We start from the raw sequence: 19,767 nt of genomic DNA, 5'->3' as shown, positions 1-19,767 counted from the left end.
CTCATACAATGTTGCTTGATATTTGAATTGACTTTGTAACCTCGCACCGCTTAATAAAATAATGAAACTAAAGTTATGATAAAGTAAAATGTGTCTTGCCTGTTACTGCTTATCTAATTAAAATATTGGTGATCAAGTAAAGTGATTCTTCATTGTTATTTCCCGATACCTAATGCACTATATTCTTTACAATAAAGTCCAACTTGTTAATATTAAAGTTTTTTTCATGTACAAATATTTAGTTCTGTCATTAAAACTACATGCACAACTATTATAATTAAATTAGTAAAATTACTTCATTTTTGAAATGCAACACAATGCATGTCATGTCAACTTTCCATGGCCTTTTATGTCAAATGGAAATTTTCAGCTTAGCCTATTTCTAATCATAATAAATAATAAAAATGGTCCTGGGTAATTTACATTTTGTTCATTGTTAGCTCCGCTGTGTGATTTATTGCCGGAGTAAGGGCGTGTGTGTGATATTTTAGCCCATGACATGCAGTTTTGCAAGACTAGCCAACTTTTTTTTTTTTTCCCCCAGAAATTTTTATGAGCCAATCACCTTAATGCCAAGCGGCACTCCAAGCTCACGCCATTGGTTGAGCTAGAAGTTGATTTTTAGAGTGCTGTACTGACGTTTTTTGTAGGCCAACCCAGAAGTCAGCATCACACTGGTTCCTCCGACAAAAACACATAAACCTGCTGTCGTCCGTTAAGGTTAATCAAACAACAAAAAATCTTTCACTGCTCTTCAGTTTAATAAGAATTAACTATACAGTGATTAATAAAAAAGCCCGTTCAAAAAACCTGTTGACTTTACACTGTAAAAAAAATAATGATGGTTTAACTTAAAAAAGTAAGTAACCTGGTTAATTTTAAGTTCATTGAACTGGAAAAAGTGAGTTAATACAATGAAGGAGATTAATTTAACCATCAGAAACTCAAAATTATATGTTATCTGAACTAAATAAATTATTTAAGTTGATTTGACAAAAGAAAAAATGTTGTGATTACTACACTGCAAAAAAATATTGTTGGTTTAACTTAAAGTAAGTAACCTGGGTTGCCTTAGTTTTAAGTTGATTGAACTGGAAAAAGTGAGTTAATACAATGAAGTAGGTTAATTTAACCATCAGAAACTCAAAATAATAAGTTATCTCAACTAAATAAATTATTATAAAGTTGATTTGACAAAAGAAAATATGTTGTGATAACAAATCTTGAAAATATTTTTTACAGTGCAGGACGATGGACACGGATGTGCTAAAATACAAACTCGTGTCCAAGTTTTGGCCTACCACACAATGGGGCAGTGTTTGGAAAGCACAACATCGACTTTCAGAGGTGACACTAAATGATTAAAAAATTATACACTTGTCCTAAGAAAGAATTACATGCTAAATCTCCAAAATACTGTAAGTGTGCCTGTCTGAGGCCCCGTCCACACTACTGCGTTTTCGTTTAAAAACGGAGAATTAAAACGAAAACGATTTCCGTCCACACTAGCGTTTTACCTGCGTATTAGAATTTATCTCCGTCCACACTAAAACGACTGAAAACGTGGATCACGTGACCATTCACCAACACTGGGCATGCGCGCGCCGGTGTAAACAGTGGTTGGCGAATCAGGGAAAGATACGTCATGACTGATGACACCCAATCATAGAGCCGAGCGTGAGCCTCTGCGTCATCGTTTGTAAACTCCTCCGTTTTGTCTCGTCCACACTAAAACGCCCTCCGGAGATTCAAAACACAAAACGCAGATGCAGCGTTTCTAAACTTGTCCGTTTTAGGTCTTCGTTTTTCCCGTTTTAGTGTGGACGGGAGGTGCAAACGTAGCAAAAGGTCTCCGTTTTTAAAACGAAAACGCAGTAGTGTGGACGGGGCCTGAGTAACTGCAACAAACAAAAAACAGAAGCCTCCAGCAAGAGCATATACCACTTGAGTTTGGAGAGTTATGCTTGTTAAAGTGTTTTGAATAGCTAAGAAATCCCACAAACAGGAGAGAAAGCATCTTACAAAGAAGCCATACTAAACAGGCCCTTTCAAGGTACGATAACTAAACGTGACCCGACACGGCAATAAATCTCTGTAATATTTGTTTAACGGATGCTGTTTTGGGATCCGGCGACCTTAGGCTCGAGGTCAGTCATGGTCTAGCCTGAGGGGGGAAGGGGCTCAGTTGCTACTACAACCTTAGCATGCCGATTGATGTTGAGCTTTGTCAGTCTCCTTCGAGAGCATCTTGAGTTTTTCCACCGCCTGTTTGAACGAGTTCTGTGTCGGTTCATCGGAAAAGACCTCAAGGCTACGTTTTAAGTCAGGATCTGCATGTAGTACCAATCATATTTTTGAAATCTTTTTTTAAGTACAGTATGTAAAAACGTATCTTTGCTGCCTAAAATTGCATTTTTTTTTTTTGAGAACATAATCAGCACCATTTGAGAGTTTGGGGTTAATTATCAAACAAAAACTGATTTGTGAGGCAGTTTATTTTAATAATGACTTAATTTGACATCATTTTGAGTGCAGTTCATTATATTAAGAGGCGCAAGGAAAGAACTAGTTCCTCTTTTTATTTCACGTTGTCTGCAGGTGTCCTTGTATCCATTACCGCTCAACAGTTCATGTTGACTAATTGGCGATGCTGTTAAGTAGCTCTTTTGGGATTTGGGGAACGAGACAAACAAGTGTTCCCATGGGACGTCACCTGACCTAAACTGGGTGTTTATCCTGAAATGTCTAATTGGGACCAAGCCTGATGTTTTTTTTTTTCTTTTGTACCTTCAAGTGTGTGTGTGTGTGTGTAAAACAAGAGTTGACAGAAAATGTATTCACTACAGAGGTTTGGTGAAATGATGATGATGATGAATGATTTGTGTAAGCAAAACTAAATGTGCTTTGGAGCAGAAGTAGTGTCTCTCGATGAAGGCCATAACATTTAAATATAACAAGATTGAAGCGCATTGCTCAAAGGAGTTGGCCATAAAGACATATAAATAATGCAGTTAATCAGGGAAGATGTCACACACGTTCCCAGGTCATTTAAACTGCTCGTCTAAACACTAATAAGTTCCCTCGAGAGGCAATGAACCTTTTTGGCACGCCTCCCTGAGACATGGTGGCGATGTGGCGTTTATTGCAACTTTTCACCATATATTTTTACTTGGCAATGACATTTAATGTTCACAAAGGGTTCATTGTGTATACGGAAAATTAGTTTAATGTTGATTTATGTATGGGCTATATATTTTTATTTCTGATGGATCATGTGACATTGAAGACTGGACTTAATGGCAGCCCAAATGGCAGCATTTTTACTGTTTTTACTGTATTTTAGATCAAATGCAGCCTTGATGAGCTCAAGAGACTTACTTTGTGTGTCTAAACAATATAAGCATATATATATATATATATATATAATATAAACTGTTCCTCCAGTGATGCTCATTCACACCAGGGCTTGAGGAATATAATCTCATATTTCACTAGCAGGAAACACATGCCTAATTGACTCATATAATGTTGCTTAAATTATAACAATGCTTGATTTGAGTTTGTAACCTTCCATCGCTTTCACACCTCAAGATTTATCTCAAGAAATGTGCATTTAAAGCTGTGGAAAAGTGGGAGTGTTTAGGGTGGAACAACCAATTAAACACAGACCTACTACAGCATACTCAACCAGACAAAGAATATTAAAGAATTAGCAGAAAAAACAACAACAAGGGAGCACCAGTTATAAAAAATATAACTATAACAACAAACGCACAAAATTCTCATCATTAGAGAATACTAATTACTATCATAAACACATCAAATCCACATTAGAGCTACTGGTCTATATGAAAAATGAGGAAGAACATTTAAAATGTCTAATGATATATTCATTACTTTTACAAGCAATCTCAATCTCTGGACAAATCACATCATCAGTTTTTACTTTGAATTTCTGGTCTACATCATTGTGTATTAGAATTATTTGTGCCATTGTGTTCATAACCAGATGTTGCTACATTTTTTTATGTATATATATAATTTTTTTGAAGAAGAAGACGACAAGGATGAAATATGCACATACACAGTGCTGGTTCATGTTTTGAGCACAACTTGAATATGTCCATAACTTGAAACATGCTTGCTCCGGTCTAGATATGAACTGTGATCTGCGCTGCGAGTGTTAAACTCATCGCAGCAGCAGCTCTCATGTTGGTACTTAAGTATTAGTCAAATATTTAATGTGTTGAAAATGAAAAATTTGACTGCTCTGACCGCTTCATGGGGAAAAAGCAAACAACACACTTGCTTTACTGTACTTGGAAAACATGCGACACGTGTCCGAACACAAAGCTGAACAGGTCTTTTGAATTCTCTGCTGTGATGAGATCTCGTGCGTAATACAGCGCAGTGATTCGATTAGAAGTGTTTATTCTCATGATTAATGTGGAGAATAGCTCAGAAACTGATGACATGGAAAGTACTCTCCAGCCACGGGAGCCAATCACCACTTCAAATTAACGCATATACCTCACTTTTCATGACATTTACATTTATTCATTTAGCTGACGCTTTTTATCCAAAGCGACTTGCAATATGTCAGAGGTCGCACGCCTCTGGAGCAGCTAGGGGTTAAGTGTCTTGCTCAGGGACACATTGGTGTCTCACAGTGGTGTCTCACACCAAAGGCATGTGTCTTATCCACTGCGCCATCACGAAATGGCCCGAAACATTAAACGGCTTCGTTTTGTAATAAACATAATGAGTGCCTTTGTTGTTTTCAGTGATGTGCAACTAACTGTTAACATAACAAATAAAATGTGTAATTAGGTTTTATGATCCTCAAGTAAATTTTATTATTTTCTTTGAATGTATTTGCTTAATAAAACTTGCTGTCGAAATACAATTTGTGTACATTTTATTTTTATGTAAAACCCACTTTTGCATAATGCACTCAAGCTATATTACGACTAAAGGGGTTGCAACTTATGGTGTTGTACCCAACGCCATGGTTATATTCATAATACACCACACCTATTTGTCCATTGATACTTAAAGTATTGGTGATTTTCATGCTAAAATGAAACTAACGGTCTCTTTCTTTCTTTTGCAGTGTGCAAGGATCCACCATATAAAGTTGAAGAGTCTGGATACGCTGGATTTATCTTGCCTATTGAAGTTTACTTTAAAAATAAGGTACTGTGTTTTGAGCAAACCTGTAATTATTATCCATTATAAACAAGCGTATTTGATTTGTTGCATACATTTAATCCAATTCAGACAGCATTGTGACTATGTACACATTGGGTAATGTTTTAATCACTTTTCACCAGGAAGAACCAAAAAAAGTGCGTTTTGACTACGATTTGTTCCTGCACTTGGAGGGCCACCCACCTGTCAATCATCTCCGGTGTGAAAAGCTCACGTTCAACAACCCTACTGAAGAGTTTCGCAGGAAGCTGCTCAAGGCCGGAGGGGTACGTGTGCTGAGCTTATGTTACTGAGCTTATGTTACATCTCAAAGATGGTTGAGAAAATATTTGGAATTTGTAACCGTTCGCTATTACTTTGAATTCATTAGTTGAGTTGGAATCTCTTTTAAATCTCAAAAGGTCTAGTCACCTTTATTTATACAGCGCTTTATACAATAGAGATTGTTTCAAAGCAGTTTTACAGTGATAAACAGGAAAATAATGTGTTTCGGCTTTTGTTCAGCTGTGTTGATTCCGTTCTCTGGTAAAGATCATCAATTATTAAAGGAGCCATATGTAAGATTGTGGCCAAAACTGGTACTGCAATCACTTTCAAATTACTGTAGAGCGGTGCCAAAACACAACATGACAACATCAACATCAGTTGAGGGCTGGGACTTCACTCTTTAAATCACAATATCCTGGCCGGACTACTGTTGTCAGTGATTTATAAATTTGAAATGAACATGGTTTCTTAATGTCTAGTGAAATATCAGGGCCATTTTATGATTGTTTGAAATACATTTCTTACTTACAGCTCCTTTAAATTGGGTCATTTCATCTATTAAGCAGTTCTGCAAAAAATGATGTCGTCACCCAGCTTAGTTCAGTTCTCATACAGCAGCTCCAGTGCAGTCAAATCAATAATATTGTTGTTGAATATTAAGTGTCCCCAACTAAGCAAACCTGAGGCAACAGTGGCAAGGAACCCAGACTTCATCAGGGGAAGGAGTAGAGAACAAAAAACTTTCGGAGAAACCAGACTGTCATAAGAATTGTTCCGGTTCTGGTTGACCTAATTTATGCAGCCTAACAATCATTTAAATGATTTGAATAATAGAAATTGATGATAGCCGCGTTTCCGCCGCAATTACCAGGAACTTTTGGTAACGCTTCCTTTTACAGTCCAGTTACCCATGTAAATACTATGTACTTATATTAGTAACTACAATTACTGGGTAATAACTAGTACTAACCCTGAACATACCCCTAAACCTACCCCTGTTCCATGTACTTACCTTATATTAGGCCCCGCCCACACTACTGCGTTTTCGTTTAAAAACTGAGACCTTTTGCTACGTTTGCACCTCCCGTCCAGACTAAAACGGGAAAAACGAAGACCTAAAACGGAGAAGTTTAGAAACGCTGCAGCTCCGTTTTGCGTTTTCCGTTTTTAGTATGGACGAGACAAAACGTAGGACTTCAGAAACGCTGACGCAGAGGCCCACGCTTGGCTCCATGATTGGGTGTTTTTAGTCATGATGTATCCTTCCCTGATTCGTCAATCACTGTTTACACCGGCACGCGCATTCCCAGTGTTGATGAATGGTCACGTGATCCGCGTTTTCAGTCGTTTTAATGTGGACGGAGATCATTTCTAATACACAGATAAAACGCTGGTGTGGGCGGAGATCCGTCCGTATTCGTTTTAATTTTCAGTTTTTAACGAAAACGCAATAGTGTGGACGGGGCCTTAGCCAGTACTTTCTAGGTAAGTAGACTGTAAGTACTGTACTGTAAAAGGAAGCGCTTGCTTACTGCGTTTACACCACGGACTAAACTATCGGTCCGGGGCGGGAAGATTATGTAGTGACGTTGAACTGTGTGCGACTGCTCTTCCCAGTCTGTGCGTTTGTTTTGAGTGCGTTTTGAGTTTTATATGGAGGAGATTCAAGCTGTGCTGCTTTTGTGTGCGATTGGATTAGTAATGAGGTAATTAACAAAACGGCAGAAAAGAGACGAGCACCCAAAGCGTATTCAGAAAGCTCGTAATGCTAGATATAAAAGTAGACGTTTGTTAGCAGCTATAGTGGACATTGACCGTGCGATGTATGGGACGAACGCGCGCTAATCAGCCAATCAGCATGTTCAGCGCACAAGTCCCACCCCGAAAGTTCCCGAACTCTGAAAAAGTACTACCTCGCCAGCAGGGACTTTCTCTGGGGGGAAATTTTTACCCGGAACTTCATTTAGACCCTCGTTCCTGCGGTGTAAACACACCGAGTACCACCCCAAAGCTCCTAGTTCCTGGGGAAAGTTCCTGCGGTGGAAACGCGGCTAATGTGTTATGTGTATGCCAGTTGTGTTTTTAGTCTAGATTTAAACTGACTGAGTGTGTCTGCTTCCCGAACAAGGCTAGAAAGTCTATTCCAGAGTTTGAGTACTGGTGTTCATTGCAGAGGGATTGACTAGTTAGCCCCATGTGGTTTTAAAATACGTGCACTCTGTTCACAGGTGAAAAATACAAGGATATACCTTGCTGCTTGTCTGTGCTAGCGCTAGCAAAACCATCTTTCAGAGAAGGCCCATGTCAGGCAATCAGTCCTAATGGAATTACTGTTCCCATCAACCAAGACAATAAGTAACTTTACAAGATTTGATTGGGCTAGTCGTGACACGACCATCTATCACTACAGGAAACTTGAGCTATCTTTGGGCCCCTTCCAGAGGGATCCACATGCATTTTATGAATCAACTGGCTTATATTGTTTCGTTTTGTTGATCTTGGACACATTTTGAAGTTCCACCAGCATTCGAAAGCACATTAGTGTGGATTAGCCATGAACTGGGACGCTTTTACCCTTAAAGAGAGAGGGCCCTCTTTGTAGTTTTAGTTCGCCTCCTCTTGACTCATTCCAGTAATTCAATGGTTTTACGACTTAGGGGTATGACAACATCTCTGGTGCTTGTCTGGGTTGCAGATGAAGCACGGCAGGAATCGAAAGTGTTTATTGGCAAAAGGCAGTTGCGCGGGAAGTTGTTTTAATTAAGAGAGCAATATCAATTTAGCAAGGTGGTGACTGAGAAAGGTCCTTTCCAATTTACCTGATTGTTTTGGCTGTTGAAAGGCATTTCGTCATTACATCAGGCTTGGAGTAAACAGAGTGCTTCTTGCCAAAATGTGCGTTAGAGAGTGTTTGTTTGCCTTTGGTGGTGTGTGTTGATTCATAGTCCATTTTTTCAGACTGTGATATCTGTACTTTGTCCTTTACAGCAACGGGATCCTCACAAAAGATCTTCAGAGGACTCTAAAGTAAGGACAAACTCCATTTTTTAAACGTTTCAATGCGTTTAAAATAACATCTCTCTCTCTCTTTTTGGCTAAATGGCAATATATAATATATATCTTGATTTTTTTTATTTTTATTTTTTTTCTCCATTTGGATAAAAAAGCTTTTTTGTATTTATTTTGTAAAAATGTTTTCCCCTATCTTGCCCAATGTTGCAAGGATATGAAAACAGATATATAGTGAATGTACAATGAAACAGTGTCAGTGTAACACAAATAACTGATTGTACAGTAGCATACACTAACATTCGAAAGTATTACAATTCCATTTGTAAATATCACTACAATAACTACTTTCTTTTTTCAACATCATTCCTCCAGTCTTCGGTGTCTCATGACCCTTCAGAAATCGTTCTATTATGCTTATCAATGTTGAAAACATTTGTGCGCCTTAATCTTTTTAGTGGAAACCGTGATGCATTATTTTTCCGAATTCTTTGTTGAGTAGAAAGCTCAAAAGAACAGCATTATAAATCTTTTGTAGAGATCTATTGAAATAGCAATCTTTTACTGTCAGCTTTGATCACTACTGATTCATCCTTGCTGAATAAAAGTATGTATTTCTTTCATCTCTTAGGTAATGGTAATGCAGGAGGGCTCCACTTCTCTGTTCGGGCAGCATCTAAAGCTGCCCACATTACCCAGCAGCTCATTAACATTGACCTTCTCTGATGCGAAAAAGAGCAAGTCTTTCCCAGGGTCTAAGGTGAGTGTGGATCTCCAAGTTTGAGCGTCTGAACTCTTGAGAACACTTCGCATGACTCCCAGTTTCTCCAAGGATTCCTGCCTAATCCTGCATATTTGGCAAGTTGAAAGACGTTAGGGGCAATTTAAATCCAAGGATTTTAGAGATGTGAAACTTGGCTTAAGTCGAGCATTTCTTGGCTGCTGAGAAAGCACATGCTGACATTCCGATGACGTAAACGAACTTGCAAGGTGTCCCGTTACAATAGCGTTCCGCATGTGCGAAAAACTGTCTTAGGTAATGCTTTATTTTATGTTCCGGGTCCGACTCCAGTTCAAACTGATACGATTGCACTGATGTGTCTTCAGAAACTCCCGTTGCCATTCTCTCTCCAAAATATCTCTTCGACTGTTGTCAAGGCAACACTCCACGTGCGCTGTGTCTAAACGCGGCCAGAGCCTGTCTAACGGAGAGCCTTGGCACTTCCTATTAGCCCCATTGTGGATCACCTTGGTTGCAGTTCCATTAGAATTCCACTGGAGGTGATCGCGGGCGAGTGCATAATGAATGGGAGTCTATGGGGCTAAACGGCTAAATGTGTCTCTTTCACCTGCTTGTCGTTAAATCAAAATAGATTTTATTGTTGATTCCGCAAGTTCAATATAGATTATAGGCCAAAAAGTTGAATGAACGAGTATGTCCTTTTGATTTCTTACAGGTTAGGCTGTTGTTGGCTGGAACATGCTAGCATATTGCTATTGTGTGACGTCATCACATTTTTGAACAGATAAGTGAACTTAAAAATGCAATTTTCAGCTGAGTGTATTTTTTTAGCCCTCCCTTTTGAATGCAACTTTCAAATTACTTGACAAAAAATTACATCCTGAGCAAAGTGGATTTCTGGGGGTGAAACCCCATTGACTCCCATTCATTCTGCACTCGACCGCGAGCGCCCCCGCATTGACAGAGACGCGTTACTGCAGCCAGTCCAGAACCCGGAAGTAACCAGCCAGTGCCAATTCTCTTCAATTAGACATTCTCTGACGCGGCAAAACACAGGGGCGGGGTTTATTATTTAAAGGCATATGCACTGAAACGGTGTGCTGAAAACAGAGCTGATTTTGACCAGGTAAAATTAGTTTAGTAAATACGAATGAGAATTTTTAATAAAAGTATATTACAACGTTTTCATTTAGACCCTAAACATTCATATTAACTTGTACAAAAATGGCATTATATGACCCCTTTAATGAAGGAAAACTAATGTAAAACTGTAGGTGCTGCAGCCTTCGCATCTATTAAACCAAATTAGACGTAATGCTAGTAAATCTTGCTCGACTATACCTCCATGTTTGTTTGATTTAGGTTTATTTTTAGTCTCCTGTGCAATATCACTTAGCCGCTAAGCGTCTTGTATTGTACGCCAGCTCTTACAGTGAAGTTACAAGAGTCCCCGGAGCACATGGAAACAGTTCCCAATCCAAACAGGCCGTTGCGTGTGATGGATTACTGACAGATCAGGGGTCGTTCGCAGCCAACCTCCTCTGCACTACTACACCGGTCACTTTAGCAAAAACAAAAACGGCAATCTGCGCTTTGTTGTCCTTCTCCACTTCCTCCACTTAATTGGATGTTATGCTTGAAGATTTTTTTTGAAGGTTGATTGATTGCCAACCATAATGGTTACCTGAAAAGTCAACCATGATGAGTTTTCTTGAAGAAATATTGCAAGCGTTTTGGCACTAAGCTCTAATAGCACTAAGAATAATGACCATAGTTATTTTCATAATCATGATTCAGATTTTAAACATAGAGAATAGAGGTTTCTATCTCCTTGTTTGCTGCCAAAATGTACTGTATCATGTCCATTATAACTGATTAAACTTTTGACCTGAACATTGCTGTCTTTTAGAAGCCAGTTTCAATGTGTTTGCAACAAATGGGAGGAAAAGGTTTTGTCCATTTCTCGTAAAAGCTTTAGCAGATATAACAAAATACAAGATGTCTAGGCAGGTTTGAACTCCCTTTCTGTCTAGACCGCTTAACGACTTAACTGCATCAATGACTTATTGACAGGAGCTAGTTATCTTGAAGATAGGATAACCCTGTCTTTAAAGTCAACGAAAGGCTTGTTGTTGCGTCCCAGATAGCTCTGAGTTTGCCCTTCCCCCAGTGGTATTATTTTCCGGATCATGCTGAACAATTGTTTATGGAAATGTTTCACATCACATATGGGTTTGATTGTTTGCTTGAGCACACACATTATTTGTCGCTTTTTAATGGTTGGAAAGTTCAGTATTTGAATATCTATAGCAGTTGTTAATGTATTGTTCTTCATTTCACTAACAAAAGTACATTGTTTTTTTTTACCATGTAAATACCATGGCACATTATTAAAGAATTATGATATACACTACTGTTCAAAGTTTGTGGTTAGTTTGACATTTTAATGTTTTTGAAAGAAGTCTCTTATGCTCAGCAAGGCTGCATTTATTTGACAAAAATACAGTAAAAGCAGTAATACTGGGGAATATTGTTACAATTTAAAATATCGGTTTTTGATTTAAATTGTATTTTAAAATGTAATGTATTCCTGTGATGCAAAGCTGGATTTTTTTTTGCAGCCTTACTACATTGCTGCTTATTGTCATGTTGAAAACGATTGTGCTTTTTTCAGGATTTGTTAATAAATAGAAAGTCAAGTCACCTTAATTTACAGCATACAGTGCTTTATACAATACATATGTTTTCAAAGCCACTTTATAGGGATATACAAGTAAATAATGATTCAATGACGCAAACAGAATCATTTTCAATTCAAGAAAGTTCAGCTGAATAGATGTCATAAAAATCGTTCTGATTTCAAACTTTTGAACCATAGTGTATATTAAAATAGGCCTACTATTAGACCATCACTGTACAAAGTTATCACCATTTTTTAAAGCAGCACTATGCAGTTTTTTTACCTTAACTGAATAGCTTCAGAGTTATTGCAATGGTTATATGACTATTTTCGGGTTGAATGTTGGGCGTCTCCCCAACTTTGCTATTTACGACAGTACAAGTACTCCACATCGACTCTAGGGGTCACAGTTTGACAAACACGGAAATTCTACATAGTGCTGCTTTAATGGTTATCTCTTTGGATACGATGCCTAAATAATGAATTAATCTTAAACTTTAAAGTAATTGGCTCTATCTTTCCTAATATTGTCATATTCTCGTTATAGGACGGGTCCAAAAGCACCAGTGCTCTTACAACAACAAACAATATTAGCAGCAGCTCCCTCAAGCTCCACAAACCGTCTAAGGACCATAAGGACAAGCCTTCCAAAGACTCAAAGGAGTCCAAAAGTGCCTTCAGAGATTTCAGCAAGGACTCTGGAAAACTCTCTAAAGATTCCAAAAAACCCAAAGAGAATCAACCAATTCAGGAAGATCGCACGGTTCCCCAAATGGGATTTAAGGAGCCCAAGACCACGTCGAAGGAGCCGCGGTCATCTGAGATTAGCTTCTCAAGCTTGGGACAAAGTAAACGGAGGCCTGTTTTGGACACTGAAGGCCATGTTACCAAAAAACAGAAAAGCAGTTTTTCGGAGAGCTCGCAAAAGCAGCAAGCGTGTCCCACTTTGCTACAGCACCCTCATTCGGATAAAAAAGTTTTGAAAGACAAGCCGCAAATCCGGCATAGTAGGTTACAAAACAGTGAACTTTCTGAGAAGAGAAAACCACCAGCGTTACCGCCCTTCCAGGATGTGTTGGACCCGCATGACTCGGACATGGACAACAACATGTTCACGAGATCAGACGTAAGTGAATTTCCAATCATAACACTTGAACACAACAATATGAAAATTAGTCCCTCATTTTTTACCTAGTTGATGTCTACAAACATTTGGTGAGGTTAAAGGAGTAGTTCACTTTTAAAAAGAACTTTTGCTGATAATTTACTCACCCCCATGTCATCCAAGATGTCCACGTCTTTCTTTCTTCAGTCGAAAAGAAATTAAGGTTTTTGATGAAAACATTCCAAGATTTTCCTCCATATATTGGACTTCATTGGGAACCAAACGGTTCAAGGTCCAAAATCCAAATGACAGTTTCAGTGCAGCTTCAAGGGGCTTTAAACGACACCAGATGACGAATAAAGGTCTTATCTAGGAGCAATAATACAAGATTTGTTCATTTTGATGAACGAGTTTGAACAGGAGAGTCACGAACGCACATCACAGAACAGAGCAAGGTGAGCATTTGAGCTTCTAAAACTTCAACTTTGTCATTTATTTTTTAAATGACAGATCGTTTCGCTTGATAAGACCCTTATTCATCGTCTTGTGTCGTTTAAAGCCCTTTAAAAGCTGCACTGAAACTCTCCTTTGGACCTTGAACCGTTTGGTTCCCATTGAAGTCCATTATATGGAGAAAATCCTGGAATGTTTTTATTAAAAATTTTAATTTCTCTTTGACTGAAGAAAGAAAGACATGGACATCTTGGATGACATGGGAAAGAGTAAATTATCAGCATTTTTTTAAAAAAAAGTGAACTACTCCTTTGATAGTGACCTTTATGGAAATACAGTTTGCACAATATTTTGGTACTATTTACATGAGTAATATCGGCTATTTATTGAAAATAATTAAGATGTTGTGTTCTAGCTCAATGCATAAGGCCATTTTATTGTACAAGTACTGAAATCTGTGGGACCGATTTGATGAGGAAAGTACAATCTATCTCAGAGCCAAGTCTTTGATATGAGCTTTAGTGTTCGAACAATGTAGTTGACTATTAGCGGAGACTTTTTCTGGGATTTGGGGTTCTCTGTAAACATCAAACAAAGAGGTTTGAGACAAGCTCTTAGAGGGTTGAGAGATAATGGTGGTCTGGTGCAAGAGGGGACCTAATAAACTTGGTGCTGAGGGACCATTTGTCTGGTTTGGGTGCCGTCCTTTGCTAGACCTCTCGGCTTTTCAGGAAAGGAAATCTGGTAGTTGTTCAAAAGCTGCTTGTTTAGGTTGCTGATGTAGTATCAATTTAATCTCATCGTTTTGAGGATTGTATGTTTCAGATTAAATCGCTGCCAGACACGAGGTTTCAAAATTGTGCTGCTCAACTGGCAATTTCCTAGTCCGTGAATTTCTTCTTTATTTAATTTGTCACTTTTCCTGGACTGGAAAAATGAAGTAGTTCTTGTAGATCTATGTTAGAATGTTTCAAGCTTCAGCGGTGTCACCAGTGGCAAGGCTCATTTACCTTCAGCAAGAGAGCAGCTCATAAAACGGGGGCTGGTTTATTGGCTAGAAGGCGAGTGCTGAGATGAGATTTATGGTTTTATGATACCCGAGGAGAATGGGGAAAGGACACCATGAATAGCTAAGAGTTTTCCTTTAAACTCGCTCTTTAAAAAAAGAGGGAAGGAAAGAAACTTCAGTGTTTATGACAACTGACGAATACCAGGTGCTGCTTTCTTTGGGTCACCAAGTCTGTAAGGCCCTGCTGGCCCTGTCCTGATCTACGTTAGCACTAACATTCACAGTCTATTTCTGGCTTTAGAAAGGCAGTAAAGGAGCGTTTTGCTTGAGGAAGTTGTAATTGCCTTTGCTTTTTTTTTCCTAGACCCTTTTCTAAGCCTGTAACAAACATTAGTGAATAATGATCAAGACACTGATTTACTAAATGGACAGTTTGATGGATAATTTAGCTAATTTTTCCTGTCAGTGCATCTCTTGTTAGTTCCTAGTAAGTTTCCCATTTTGCTTCATATCCTACTGATTCAAATCAAATAACTGATTTACCTACTTTAATACATTTCTTATCAAACATTTCCATGGGTTTTACCACAGTTAAATAGTAAAGTATAGTAAATATGGTAGTTTTTCGGAAATTTCGGAACTTATATTATACAAATGCCGTTTAGTTGTTATACGTTTCAACCAGTTTTAGACATTAATTTTAACTCAAAAGCATGTGCTTTTTTATTTTAAGAATAGAGTGATTAAATGGACAGGTCAATCTGTAATATATAATGTATATTACATATACATTATATAACAATATTTAAACCAAACCGAAAAACCATGATACACCAGACATTTTCCATTGACCCATTGTTGAGGTTGACAAACCACATTTTTCTTCCTTGACATTTGATTAAATCGTAATTAGAGATGTGACTGTACACGCATTTGTCCCGTGAGATTTTTGTCTTGTGTAGACGAATAAGACTGCGATAAGCTCTGCTTTTTGTTACTTTTGACAAGAAACATTGTCGTCTTTCAAATTTTGAAAAATTTCTTAAAATTTAAACAAAAAATGCCGTAATGTTTTATTAATCTAATATATGTTGAATAATATTTCAACTATTTTATAATTCGATTTAGAGGTTCATGCAAAACTGCCTTATGTGTAGTTTCCATGTTTGCATACCATTTGTTATTAGAGTCTTGATTATTAAATCAAAATAAATAGCAATTGAATTTAGGCTAATAGTTTGGGCTCTGTTGTTAACCTTTAATATTATAGTAATGTGCAAGTAAGGGCTCCCTATATAGATTTTTTTTATCCTTAAGAAATAATAATAGTATTAGTTATAATTTAATTCATTACACGATTTTTTTTTGTCTGTCACGATAGTCACTGTGTCAGATTACGCGATTTTGGCTCGTAAAATCTTGTCGTGTCGTGGACGAGACACATCAGACTACACGTTACTTCCTGACCAGTCATCGTAGCGAGCGAGTTCCTGGATTGCTCGGCATTGCCTTTTCAGTGTGAGAAATACACGGTGTGGCGTGTGAGTGTGTGAACTGGTTGAATTGCGTGTCTCACGGCCATTGCGTGAGACTTGAGAACCCTGCTCGAAGAGGACAGTATGGGCTGTCAATCCTCCAAAGAGAACTTGAGGTAAAATATTGTTTTCTTATATATTTTTACTTCTAGTTTTAACGTTAGCACCATCGTCTCTCTTTCGTTTTGTCTTTTTTAAAAGTTGTATACTGAAAAGCTTGTGCTCCTATTGAGGCGCTTTTCCACTGCATAGTACGGTACGGTTCGGTTCGGTACGTCTCACTTGTGGTGCTTTTCCACTGCATGGTACGGTACAGTACGGTTCGCTTCAGGTCGCTTTAAATGGTACCTGGTCTGTTGAGGTTCCAAGCGTACCGTACCGGTACTAAAATGTGACGTGAAACACTGCAGATCACTGATTGGTCAGACAGAATCGTCACTACTAGCGTCATTGGATTTGCGACACGAGACACTTTTTTTTTAGCAGTATTTTTGTTTTGCTGCCATCAGCCTCATTTTAAGCACATTTTTAAGTCTAGCAGTTAAAAACAACCACATACCGAGAATCAGGAACACCATCCCCTCGATAGTCTCCATTTGTTCTTGTGTTGTGGGTTTGAAAATGTGGCGCTTTTAAGATGATGTCATGGCAGTAGAGGCGTGCGCAAATAACGATCAGTCCCACACACTTTGAAGGGGTACTACTGCGGTGGAAACGAAAAGCGATCCGAACTGTTCCGCGCCGAGTCGAAGCGTACTGGACCGAACCGTACCGTACTATGCAGTGGAAAAGCGCCATTGGTCAACCTCATATGTGACGGGACCGTCGTGGACGACCGTTAAAAAAATGAAACATGCTAGTCTTTTTGTCGTGATGTCATGAAGCATCACAGACGCGACGTAGGTTGTCGCCAACTATGACACACTATACGAGATGATACGATCGAATCTTGCGTCCGTTGTCGGCGCCCGTTGTCGTTTACGAATCCCCACAACACCCTACGTCAAACGGATCGTGCCAAAATCGGGCTAAAATCGTGTAATCTGAACCAGGCATTAAAGACAGAGACAATTTGTTTAGTATACCACAGTGTTGTAATAAAAAAGCAAGTTTATATTTAGCCCCTTAACGCCCACTGTCACAAATATGCGACAAACCGTTTGACTCAGTCAACCGTCTGCATTCCCCCAATGCCGGTTGTATTCGCTACGGACCTAGGACCTTCGACAAGCACTTGTTTCTAGTGGGACTGCAAAGTGACGGACTTATTTCCTGTTTACGCACGAGGATTACTCCGGTCAGGAACATTTGCAACATACCAAATTGACCATTATGCCCGCTGTTGCAGATTTGCAACATACTAAAATTTCGATTTATTTGTTGTGCAAAAGTGAAATTGATAATCTCAACGTTATTTACCATCTACTTAAAGGCAAAAACACACATAAACATTTTTTTTATATACAGCTATATAAATTTAGCCTGGCTTCGCCCGCCTACGCACTTCCGCTCAATTTCATTTTCCTTCAGTACTGCGTCTGGGACCGCTCCATATCCTTAGGTTTCCAGAAATCAATTTTTTGTAGGACCAATCAGCGAATAGAGGGAGTGGCTGAGAACGATGACGTTGATGTAGTGCGTCAGTTTGAGTGCAGTAATGGCAGCGGAGAAAGACGTGAGAAAAGCTATTCGGTCCGTTGTTGGAAAAGAAACTGCCGAATATACAGAATTTAAAGCCGGATTGTTGTCGTCTCACCTCTTGTTGCACAACGGAGGACCAAGTGAAGGAGGCAGAAAGGTTGGAAGTTTGTGCTGGGCAGCTCGTGCACAATGACCGTGACATTTTGGACTTTAGCCTGGTGTTCGCGGTGTTCGGAAGCCCCGAGTCCTGGCTGCTAAACTATTGTTGAAGATCCGCTCAGGAGTCATGTCAGTCGCTCAGATTCCCAACAGTAAATTTACTGATTCTTGTGATGAATAGAACATTTTGAGCCCCTTTGTGCACTCGTACAGGAGGTTGGTGTGTCAGTTTTACATGTTGTAAATCATACAAATTGGTTGTGATTTAAAAAAAAAAATTGTCATAAATAAAAATTTGAAAACCCATACTTTGGAGACTATATTTGATTTTCAGTTTTAGATGTCAATGGTTAATTTGTTTTAATAAAAAAAAACAACTAAATGCCATATAAAAATGTACAAACACATACTTTGAAGACCATAATTAAGGTAATTAAGAAACAAAAATACGTAATATGAAAAATTGTTGTTTATTACACATCTGCAGACAGACTGATCATTCACTGTAACTTACAGCATTGACTGAATAATCACTGTCCTTCATGTCAAATATACATTTCGAATTAATAATTGTTCCTAGATTAAACAAAACCTGCAGCTCTCGTTGACTGAAATCCTATTGTAAATTTAATCCTCTGATCATTCGGAGTTCGGACTTGTTGTTTCTTTTACTGTCTATGGTTGTTTCCAGCCGTTTCGGCGCATGACATACGTCACTCACGACCACACATTAGCGATTGGCTATGGCAGATCGTGAGTGACTCTGGGCAGATCCAATAGATTTGAACTTTAATAGTGAACCCGCCTACAAGGAAGGAAACGTTTCTCAATTGAGGGAGGCCAGACTCTCTGTACAAATGAAATGTATGTACGAGAGTCTGGTAGAACCAGGCTAATATAAATTCAGGCATTAAGGGGTTTGTTTTCTCCCCGCTGCTGTACCGAACTGAACCATGATTTCAAGATCGAGGTGTGTACCGAACCGTCAGTTTTGTGTACCGTTACACCCCTAATATATCTATATACAAAAATAAAGCTAAATTGAAATGTTGAATACTAACATTTCTTAACAAAACCTAAAGTACAGGTTAAAGGAAGATAAGTGTTGCAGCCATCGGCCTAATCCAAATCGCATGTTGTCATGTAGCGGCGCCACCAGAGTAAAAGACTGGTGGGAGTGGCTGTAACACAATCCTAAAATCTGTTTATGTGACGTCCTCCGCAAGCGAAGAGCTTCACAGGCTTGAAGGGAATGGGACAATAGTCTTAAAGCGGAGCAGTTGCCAGCTTCAGAGCCACTGCTCGATTTATGGCCCCACAGCAGAGGCGATGGTCGTAAAGCCACAGACCAGCTGTGTGGTGCTGCTAGTGACCACCTGCTTTGTGTGCTAAACTCTTGAAGCTTGTGAGTCTTTCGTTTTGTCTGGGTTTATTGTGTAAATACATACTTTTTGAGTTGTTATGAGCATCTTGACATTTATTTAATTTGTTAAAAGGGATTATTTTGGCGATCATAATTCAGAAAAATGTTTGACGACAACTAAATATATGCACGTGCGGACGTGTTAAGCGGAGCATTTATTCTTGTAACACCAATTTAACAGACATTTCCTTGTTTAATCATTTAGTCGTGTCGTGTGTGTGTGTTCGGAGCTTGACTGGTTTAGTTTGGTTCCCCTGCATGTCACCGCAAACCATGTCCATGTTGATGGAAGTTGCTTTTTTTCATTAGCTCTGGAAAAGAAAGTAATGTAGCATTTTACTGCACAGCCATTACTCAAGTTTGGGTGACAGCAAGGCCCTGTATTTCTCTCCATGTTCTCGGGGAGTTTGAACCCAAACACTCCAGATGATCTTCATACTTAAAGATCTACGAGCCGTTCCGCAATGAGTGATGACATCAGTTTTATTGTCTAAGGGGTGCAGGGCTTCTTCGTGGAGCTTTTACAAGTGTCT

The 19,767-nt window shown here is 38.8% G+C and overlaps 1 protein-coding gene across 6 annotated transcripts in view; it reads left to right on the top strand.

Moving 5' to 3' along the window:
- The window catches only part of mllt3 (MLLT3 super elongation complex subunit), a 67,155-nt gene that overhangs the window by 34,523 nt on the left and 12,865 nt on the right, over positions 1-19,767 (top strand). For 5 of the 6 annotated variants that reach the window (XR_016168343.1, XM_039658461.2, XM_039658460.2 and 2 more), the window contains exons 3-7: positions 5,114-5,196; positions 5,334-5,477; positions 8,467-8,505; positions 9,119-9,247; positions 12,457-13,035. Coding sequence is in view for 5 of the 6 variants with exons in the window: in XM_039658461.2 (XP_039514395.1) it covers positions 5,114-5,196; positions 5,334-5,477; positions 8,467-8,505; positions 9,119-9,247; positions 12,457-13,035 (974 nt within the window). In the remaining variant the exon portion in view is untranslated. The remainder of the gene's footprint in view (positions 1-5,113; positions 5,197-5,333; positions 5,478-8,466; positions 8,506-9,118; positions 9,248-12,456; positions 13,036-19,767) is intronic. The other variant, XM_089130294.1, reaches the window with a different exon arrangement.

This window comes from Pimephales promelas, chromosome 1 (assembly GCF_988280905.1).
Source record: "Pimephales promelas chromosome 1, fPimPro1.hap1.1, whole genome shotgun sequence".
Classification (NCBI taxonomy): Eukaryota; Metazoa; Chordata; class Actinopteri; order Cypriniformes; family Leuciscidae; genus Pimephales; species Pimephales promelas.
This window is presented reverse-complemented; position numbering and strand designations above follow the sequence as displayed.